A 10,834-nucleotide genomic window follows, 5' to 3' on the forward strand; every position below is an offset into this window, starting at 1 on the left:
TTGTAACCTGTTTCTGGCGCTGGCACTACAAGAAAAATACCCATTCAGGTACACTTGAAAAGTGTAGCCAAAAACGAAAAAAAGTGATGCCTTAGGAAAAGGCTACGTTTTTTAGGCTTCGGAGACACTTTTGTAGGCGATCCCTATACTAGTGTTGCCTATTCTCAAAGGCTACGCTTTTCTGTATCAAAGGCTACGCTTCTGGCCTTTGAGAATAGGGTACGCTTTTTAAGTGATGCTATTCAGGACCTAAGGCTATGCTTTTCAGCACTAATAGTTACCGTAATTCTAAAGAATAGGCTACACTTTTCAGGACTACTGCATCACTTTATAAATGTAGCAAATAGTATACCTATAGCTACTTTATATAAGTGTAGCCTTTTGTCCCTCATTTTTTTTTAAATTTCTGTTTATATATAAACAGAAATTTCTAACAAATTTTTTTATTTAAACTCTAATATTTGAGAATATAATTATATATATAATCCTGTATTTTTAATTAAATTAGTTAATTATTTAAAAAATAAAAATGAATACATATATAATAATACCATACAATAATCTTTAACTAATAAAAATTATACTGAAACAAAATATAATTATACAATGAACCAAAAATATTGGGATGATCATAATTTTGAGTATTCATACATCTCAAACTAGAATAAGTATACTCATATAATGCACTTAGAGTTTACTGCTAATAAACTAGGAAAAACCAAAATATTATATCATATAAATGTATCTTAGCTTCTAATAAAAGATATCATCATCAACCATACATCTTTCAATTTCCATCTTTGTCAATAAACCATCATGATCATCATCTCAATCTTCACTCGCATCTTCAGAATTATCCTGCATAATTATATAGAAAAATAATTATAATTTGAAAAAGTACAACAAGAAAAAAGTAATTAACATATTAATAACATATATAATATCCGAGCGGCATAGGATAATTGAAACTACTCTTCTTTTCATTTCACCAAAAACATAAAATAAGAAACAAAACCATACTATGTTTGAATAAATAATTAAATAAACCAAAGTCTTTTGCTTTAAAATAACAATCATATTCAGGGAATACTATAAATCACCATAAAGGAGATAACTAAAAAACGGAGTAACACGACTTCATACTAGATGGGAACTAAAATCAGAAACTCAAGTGCATTGTACAAGTGACAAGCAGCGCATAATAACATTTTTCTTCCTTTTTTATTTTAACATTATAAGAAGCTCAAACTTTACATGAAATTACATAATGAAAAAACAAAACCAGAAAAATCAGAAAAACCAGAAAAATTACAACTTCCACCCTGATGACAATAATAATAAAATTACATAATGAAAAACCAAAACCAAAAAGCCTAAATCACAGCTTTCATCTTCTTCAATTTCAGTTCAAATTAAAAAGATTTGGCATCCTCCTAAGTTCTAACAAATAAAAATTTTAAACTTAACAGTAGATATTCAGAATCCTAATTAACAATTAACAATATATAAACAAATATTAAGGAATAAAAAAAAACTGGTCATACCATATTTATGTTTGGAATATGTGTTGATCCATGAGCGCTATTTGCATTAATTGGAGAGTGTTGGGCATCTTGTAACAAAGCTTCAATTTCTTCCGGCCTCATTCCAGGTTCAGATCGCTGAACTAGTAACTTAATCATGTTTTGCAATCCATGAAGGTCAGCCTCTTGGTGCTGCTGTTTGGCCTTCATGTCTCCAAGTTCAGCCTTCAAAGATGTGACTTCCTCTTGGTGTTGTTGCTTGAGTTCAGAAATTTCTGCATGCTTTTTTAAGTCACTTCGTGTAACAGATCTTCCATAGCACCTAACCCGACCTGGTTGTTCTTTTCCAAATAAAGACTCAAAAGCTTCCTCATCTGTTTCACCAGCAGCTTGGCGGTTTTGGAATTCATCCTAATTAAAAGAAACATTTGAAATAGAATTAATTACCGTATCCTAAATTTGACTTATAATCATTAGTAATTCAATGAACTTTCATACAATTGCATCTTGTGTTTGCTGATCAATTTCCTTCCTTTTCCGACTTGTTCGAGTACCAAGGAACATTTCAAACCTTTTTGGTTCCTCATTTGTTTCCTTTGTCGCGCGCTACAAAATAAAGCCTTAAATAAGTAAGTCTATAACAACATAACCAAAATTAACTAAACAAATCCCAGCACAAATATTAAATAAGTATACCAGAGCCACTCGTACTCTTCCGAAATTGATTGGCCCCATGCGATGTGGAAACTTTTGCTGTTCTTTATGTTTCTTGTTTTTTTCACTTATCGACTATAATTGAATAAAAAGTTAGCATATAGAAACAGAGAAAAATATAATTAAATTTTGCTTCAGCAAACAAAACTACAGCAACCAGAATAGCAGCAGATATAATTGCACAAAATAGAATTGTAGAAAATAAAATTGCACAAAATAGAACTATAGAAAATAGAATTGCAGCAACTTAAAATTACAGCAAACAAAGTAGCCAAAAATAGAATTGTAAATACACAAATTCAGAAGTTCAGAATGGAACTGGCAGTAATATATTCGAAGAAAATTCAATTCAGTTCAAGAACCTACATCAGAATGGATATGTGTTTGTACAGCATGAGAGAGGACAGATTCCAACATTATCAATTGAATTTTCATTAATTTGCTTATGTCTTAACAAACAGTAATATATTTGCAATTAAAGTACCAACTATTTTACCTGGATTGTAGGATGACTCTAATAATAGATCAATTTTATGAATTGACTTTCTGGAACTTGTGTCGGTCGATTTTTCACCATATCTTCGATGGTATCAAAGGGAACAAAGTGCTTCTGCTTAATCTTTCCCTTGAACCGCTTCCAAGCATCCCGAATTGCTTGGATCACCCACTTTTCTCCACTATCTGGGAGGATAAACTTGGTCTGCATGATATCAACAGTGTTATACGCACCTTCCTATATTTAGAATAATCGAGATTTAATAATAATAGAAGAGTCTTACGTTAACATAGTTCCACATGAATTTCTTAGCTTTAGGAGTTACAGCATGCCAGCTAGTGTATAAAAGACTCACAAATCTTTTATTTCTACCAATTGTGCCTACGAAACTAGTTAAATTAGACACACTTTGATCGGTTGGTCCTACTGGCTGTCCAATATCAAAAATAAATTCTTCCCGCTGATCCATAGTTCTTGCATAAATCTCTTTGCAAGTTATTTTTCCCCGAGTTTTCTTCTTCTTTGGCTCTCCTAGTTTCATGCATTAGGGGAAAATCAGGGAGTAATTAGTGATGCCAATTGAAAAATTAAACATTATGATTTACAAAAAATATAAAAAATGATAGAAATATATTACCTTCGTCATCATCAATGTCCTCCATCACATGTGAATAATAATTTTCATCAAGTGGAAAGCTATCTCCCACATCATCACTTAGTTCAGAGCTTAGTCCGTCAATTTCTACATCTATCCCATTTTCTTTTAAAAATTCATCAATAGTTGTAGCCCTTACCCTTGGCTTGCTCTTTTCCTTTCTTGATCCCTCTTGCTCCAACATTAAATCTTCAGCTTGTGAGGTAGTGTTTGAACTCGGCAAAGTAGTGTCATGTTGCCTTTTTTGAGTTCTACCATGTGTGACTTGAATAATCTGCTGCTGCCTTTGATTGATTGTGGGCTGAGTAGAATTTGCACAACTCCGATCTTGGCTTACACTTGTTGGCACGCTATTATTCATATGATGAATTGCATCGAGCTTCCTTTTAAGTTCATCTGCACCCACCTTTGTAAGCTTAGAATTGTTCAAGCCTTGTGTTGACGGTTGATGTTGTACTTCATGCTTCTTGTTCTCAGCCATAGCCACAATCAAGTGATTCTTTCTTTTTTTATTTTATGACTGTTGCGCAAGAATGCTTGGTTGTACTTCCAAGGTTTCAGGCGTGAAATTCATCCTTTTGTTGATTGTGTTGAGTGTGCTTTGTAAATGAGTAAAATCCAGCTTCTTTGACGTACAATTCTTCACTCCTTTGGTTGCACTCAACTCTTTTTGACTTTTGACTATATCCAACCTTGGCATAGTTTCCTCATTGTCATTACATGCTGCACCTTGCATCACATATTGCTTGCATTCATTTACAATCTTTTGTCTTTTGGCTTCAAATTGTCGAAGCAAATTCTTACTTGATGTTGCTTTAAGATCAATAAATTCTTTATTCCTACACAAATAAATTAGTTAACTCGAGTTAATATAAGCAATAAAGTGACATATCCTATAAGAAACACTAACAAAATGAGAAATTAAAACAAAAATATGACTTACAAATAAAAAGGTGCAGAAAACTTAGTTATACATATGTACATATTAAGCAATAAATTGCTTAGGCTGACCCATCAGAATCAGAATCTCCAATGAAATCTGCCTCATATTCTTGGGCAGAAGTCACTTGGGGAACCGTTTCAATAACTGTAGGTCGTAGATCACTCCTCTCCAGAATAATTTCACCATCATCAGCTGGTATGGAAGGACTTGTTATATGCTCGTGTTGTTCACTATAGAAGGTTTGACGGGCCTCAGACTCAGATTCGTCATTTGTTTTGAATAAGTCTCTTAGGATAGTTTCCATAACATAATGTTTGTTATGTTCGTATGGATCTTGCACATAAAAACACTGATGTGCTTGAGATGCTAGTATGAAAGGTTCATTCTGGTAGCATTTCTTATTGAAGTGAACAAATGTAAGACCATACTTGTCTCTCCCAGCATCATACCACTCACACCGAAACAATACAATCTTAAAACGCCCAAAATAATCTAACTCTACTATCTCAAATAACTTGCCATAATAAGCTACAGTGTCTTGAATTGGACTTTTATCTTTAGCACTTGCAAAGCTTGAAGTTAAAGCAGTTAATGTGACACCACTATTTTGTGTTTTTCTCCTTGCCTCACGCTCCACAGTGTGAAACCTATATCCATTAATTATATATCCAGAAAATCTTCTTGCAACAGAGCTTGGACCTCGAGATAATTCTTTTAGCCAAACAAGCACATCTGGATCCCTCGCCCGAGTTTCAAACCACTGCGAGAAGGTTTTACTGTGAACTTTTGCTTTTCTCCATTTTGTTCCTCGCTGATTATTAACCTCATCCTCATGCTCTCTGTAGTTAATAATAGTTATGTTTGATCGGAAAAAATCTAAATGCACTTGATTTAGTGAATAAACATAAGTTATATTAAGTTACCTAACATAATCTACGACTTCTTCACAATTGTATAATACATACACATGGGCTTGAGCAGTTGATATGTCATCGAGATTAATTGGTTCTCCATTTCCCACGCCTAACGAACGACCTTTGTTAGAAAACAACTTTGAAGGCAAAACTTCGTCGTCATTAGAATCATCATCATTCCGAGGTCGCTTATTAAGTCTTGTTCGCACACCTCCATGCAAGTATCTTGAGCAGAAAGTTAAGCACTCTTCAGCCAGATATGCCTCTGCAATAGAACCTTCGGGGCGACTTTTGTTGCGTACATATGACTTTAATGTACACATGTACCTTTCTGGAGGATACATCCAACGAAACTGTACCGGACCACCCAATCTCACCTCATTTGCTAAATGAATGGGAAGATGAACCATTATGTCAAAAAAACTAGGGGGAAAGATCCTCTCAAGGTAGCATAATGTTTCCACAATCTCTAACTCCAGTCGATCTATCTCTTCCAGTGTGATTAACTTTTTGCATAAGCGACGAAAAAATGAACTTAGTCGAATCAACGGAATGGCCACGTGATCAGGAAGGATGCTTTTAATCGGTATTGGTAGTAAGTAATGTAACAAAAAATGAGCATCGTGGGTCTTATACCCAGAAATTTTTCTTTCTCCTAGATGTACACACCGTGATATATTCGAAGCACTACCATCAGGTAGTTTTGTTGTCTTCAAAACACCACAAAAAATTGACTTCTCTGCAGCAGTCATAGAAAAGTATGCCTTTGCCAACTTTGTTCTCTTGCCATTATTCACCTCCTTTGGTTGAAGATTTTTCCAGATCCCCAAATCTTTTAAGTCATATCGAGCATTCAGATGATCCTTTGTCTTGCCTGGGATATCCAAAAGGGTTCCAATTATACTGTCAAGTATGTTCTTCTCTATGTGCATGACATCTAAGTTGTGACGCAGTGGGTTCTTGTGCCAGTAAGGCAATTCAAAGAAAATTGATCTTTTTTTCCAATTCCATAAGAAACTATTTGATGTACTTTGCTTCTTCCCGAAAACATTCTCAATATTTTGTAGCATCTCAAAAATTTCCGTTCCTTCTATAACAGGTGGAGGGGGTCTTAATTCTTGCTTCCCATTAAAAGACCTTGTATTGGTTCTCCTTGGATGATCCATGGGTAAAATGACACGATGGTCCATATAAACTGTCTTCCGACTATGTTTTAGTTGTAGAGAAGAGGTATTTTTGTTGCAACAAGGGCAAGCCAATTTTCCCTTTGTACTCCACCCAGACAACATAGCATACGCAGGAAAATCATTGATTGTCCACAAAAGAGCTGCTCGCATTTGAAAGGTCTCATTCTTTGATGCATCATAAGTTTCCACCCCTATTTCCCACAACAACTTAAAGTCTTCTATCAATGGTTGTAGATACACGTCAATATCTTTGCCAGGTGATTGTGGCCCAGGAATAAGCAAAGAAAGCATACAATATTCAGGTTTCATGCACATCCACGGGGGCAAGTTGTATACCATCAACATTACGGGCCACGTGCTCCATGAAATATTCATGCTACGAAATGGGTTGAACCCATCACTTGACAAGCCTAGTCTAATATTGCGTGATTCTTTTTGCAAAATCTTCATTCATTTCATTAAAGTTCTTCCATGCAAGGCCATCAGCAGGATGCTTTAACGTCCCATCTTTAACGCGCTCCTTATCATGCCACCTCAGACTAGCTGCCGTTTTTGAGCACATAAATAATCTCTGAAGTCTTGGAATTTTAGGAAAGTATCTCAGCGTCTTTGCAGGAATAGGACGACCTTTCTTGTGAGGTTGGTTCTCGCTATTATCACTAGAATTTTTAGTATATCGAGATGTTCCACACACACGACATTGTGTTTCATCCTTTAGTTCTTTCCTATACAGGAGGCAATCATTAGGACAAGCATCGATTTTTTTATAATCCAGACCTAAATCTCTTATCATAGCCTTCGTCTTATGGAAAGATGGAGGTATGTTAATTTCAGGCATTGCCTCTTTCAATAGCTCAAGAAGGGAAGTGAAGGAGGCATTGCTCCAACCGTGCAAACACTTTAACAAGTACAGACGGATGGTAAAAGATAATGTAGAAAATTTCTTGCAGCTCGGGTATAACTCTTGACTTGCCCCATCTATTAAATTATAAAACTTTTTAGCCTCTTCATTTGGACCTACAGTAACACCCTTAGCATGATCTCCAAATGCATCATTAAAAATGTCCTTCGATGTCATCGCGTGCACCTTCATCATCCGTGTCATCATCAACCACCATCGGGATTGTCCATTCCCCGTGATTAATCCATGTTCTATATCCCTTAACAAATCCGTCGGCTACTAAATGGTCAAATACCACATCTCTTCTATACCACTCAATGTTACAACACCTCTTACAAGGACATTGAATTTGTTGTCCGTCCGGTTCTCCCTCAGAGTATGCAAACTCTAAGAAACTAATAACACCATTGATATACTCTTCGCTATACCTCGGTAGATCCATCCAATCCTTCGGCATATCACAAAACCTAATCGATAATTATTAAATTTTTTTAGAGGAAAATTTATAAGGGGTCGCAAAGTGAAGATAACAAGAGTAGAGGAGGAAGGGTGTTATGAAATATAAGGGGCATGGGCTATGAAACGGACTTTCATAGCTTTGTAGTTAGGTTAGGAAATAGTTCCTAGTCTTAGAAGTAATTCTCTAAATATTTTACTAGAAACTCACTGAAGCAAAACAAATTAAGGAAAACAAAGAATTTATAGTACATAAATAATAAGTTAAATTGTAAATTCATAACTAATAAAGCAATCAAGGTGGAGCTACACATGAATTAATAGCATAATAATAAAGTGAAAAGAAAAAGTATTCATTGCACCTTGCCATGACACGATCAACGTTTTGACAAAATCCACTTGGGAGCTTTAACCAAAAACTTTAATTTGTTTGTTACCAAGTAAAATTCTAAGAGATTAGACTATAATCATATTTAGTCTAGATTTATTTTCATAAATTCTAAACTGATATAATTAAAATGAAAGAAAAAAATAAAAAAACTCAATTCAGGTCAGTAACTTATTTGGAAAATAAAAGCAATCTGATAACTGCCCAAAATTCAAATCTAAAGCATGAGTAACTGAGTAACTGAAAATAAAAGGAAGAAATCTTGATAATATTTTTAATGATGTGAAATTTTATCTAATTATAAAGAATTACTCATTTTTATTTTGTTAGCTAAATGTTGGTTAGATTTTAATAAAAATACTGATTTTCTAAATTTTCTCTAAAAATAAAATAGTTAAAATTTATTAAATATTATATATTTACTTTTTATAATAAATTATGCATAATATAATAGGCATAGTAGTATTCACTTTATTTTATAAATCATAATTGAATGAAACATATTCAAAATAATATCGATCATGATATAATTTAGTTACAACTGAATTAAAATGGACGAATCAATACTCATAACAAAATAAGATATTCACTTATATTGGCTTCAGCAATAAAAAATATTTATCCACACCTTGTGTTTTCAATAATCCATTGAGGTGAATAGTTCAACCGTTGAAGGAGGAACGAAATTAAATTCAGTCAAACGAATTATATTCAAGGGAGTTTAATCACGCAGAAAATTACCATCTACAAATCTAATATGTATTTTAAAATTTTTTAAATAAATACAAAAGGAATTGCAGCAAAAGGAAGCAAATCCAGATGATAGAGTGAGCACCCAAAAAAGAAAAGGAGAGAATAGAATGGGCCATTACTAGTTGCAGACAACCCATCAGACATAGATTTCTGCAGTTGCATGGGCCATTTCTTCATCTCAGATCCACCAACTGAATAAATCGCTTTCTGCCACTCTGAAAAAATAACAAAATAACAATGCATAAATAAAGCTAGTCATATGAAGAAGTGAACAACTTCAATCAGCAATATTTAGCATCAATTGACCACTCTATCTCATATAGTCTCATATAGTTGGAATAAGGACTACAATTTTCAATTTATGATTGTATGCAAATGTATGCTTGCTATTGGATGTAAAATCATTCATGTTTCTATACCAACAGCTTAACCATTTAGGAGAGAAGATATATGACAGCATATGTCCAAATGGTTCATAATTTATTAAATGTTGCCCCAAGCTCCTTAATAAATTTTGAAATCTAAGAAAATAAAGAGGTGGATGGTCCTATGCATTGTTCACACTTCAAGTCCAATGGCTTCTTGTGTGAGGGTGTTGATATAAAATCACTCACATTCCACTACCTGACAGCTTAAACCTCTTGATGTGGTTCATAATATTAACAACACATGCTTGTCACATACAGCCACAAATTATGGTAAAAAATTTTATTCATAGCAAGACCTATGGCCTGTCAAATCCCTAATAATCAATTATAAAGTAATATTAAAGAATACAAAATGCTAGGCTGTTCGTTGTGTCCATTTAGAAAACACACAAGCTAATTTTAGAAGTCAAGTACATCCATGTATCTTTATAATTGCTTCAAGAAACCTTGTACTCTTTTGATATTGGCTCATAAGGCCTAAAATCTATATATGCACTACCAAAAATGGCAGACAAAGAGATAAGAATTTTACCTAGGTACTCAAGCTCAAAGAAACCTCCAATGAATCAAATAAACAATAATTAGTAATAATCAAATAAACAATATAATGGAATTCAAAAGCTTAATCAGAATAGAACAGAACTGAATAAACACCAACTAATGATTTCATTTTCAAGCAGCTGATCACACACACACGCACAAAATCATAAGAACCAAAATTGAAGGCATGCACAAACCAGAGTAAGCAAAACGCAAGCTAAAGCAAATTCACAGAGTAGCATAGTTGCACACACATGCCATTATAATAGCCCTATTCTTGAGAACACCCCTATCAAATCAAACAATGCAAGCTGATAAGCAAAAAGTGAATCAAATCGGAACCCTAAAATCATAACTCTCTCAAATTTTAGAACAATTCAGTGGCCATAGAACTAGCTGAATTAAAAGAGATGTCCTAAATGGTGAAGATAAAGGAGAAAACAAGGAGAGTACATTTGATCTTGAGAAACACATTAATGCATATCTACTAGTCAAGTAGCTGATTTTCAGTCTATTTTCAATTTCAGTTTATCGATTGTATCTTTAGTGTTTTTACTACAGAATGCATTATTATCTTAATCTCTTTGCTTGTTAGAATCTTCTTCCCTATCTGTACAGCCGGCACATTTTAGTTCTTACTGTTGCTGGTTATTTAACCTCATTTATGAAGAATATAATGTTTTAAAGAACTGTTTTCTTTATGAGCATTTATCAAAAAATCTTATATCACACCAAGGCACGAAAGCTTTAAAGGAATGCTTGTTTCTGTTTTTACTAAGCTTCTAGTTTAGGTTTCAGGAACATTACCTGAGATGGATGAAACATTTTTCAAAATAATTGTTCTTGTGATTGCTTCGTCTTGCTAACCCCACCTTAGCTTTATTCTTGTTCTTGTTCTTGTGATTACTTCCTACAATCTTAGCTCTTAATGATGGT

The 10,834-nt window shown here is 33.9% G+C and overlaps 1 protein-coding gene across 1 annotated transcript; it reads right to left on the reverse strand.

The window, feature by feature from the left end:
- Positions 1–828: 828 nt before the first annotated feature.
- Positions 829–3,869, reverse strand: LOC130980833 (uncharacterized). Its single transcript, XM_057904473.1, has 7 exons — positions 3,371–3,869; positions 3,089–3,264; positions 2,812–2,970; positions 2,220–2,312; positions 2,022–2,129; positions 1,545–1,934; positions 829–858 (listed from the first exon to the last, which is right to left on the reverse strand). The coding sequence occupies exons 1-7, from the start codon at positions 3,867–3,869 to the stop codon at positions 829–831; spliced, it is 1,455 nt and encodes a 484-aa protein (XP_057760456.1).
- Between the last annotated feature and the right edge of the window lie 6,965 nt (positions 3,870–10,834).

The sequence above is a fragment of the Arachis stenosperma genome, chromosome 5, assembly GCF_014773155.1.
Source record: "Arachis stenosperma cultivar V10309 chromosome 5, arast.V10309.gnm1.PFL2, whole genome shotgun sequence".
NCBI classification, from domain to species: Eukaryota; Viridiplantae; Streptophyta; class Magnoliopsida; order Fabales; family Fabaceae; genus Arachis; species Arachis stenosperma.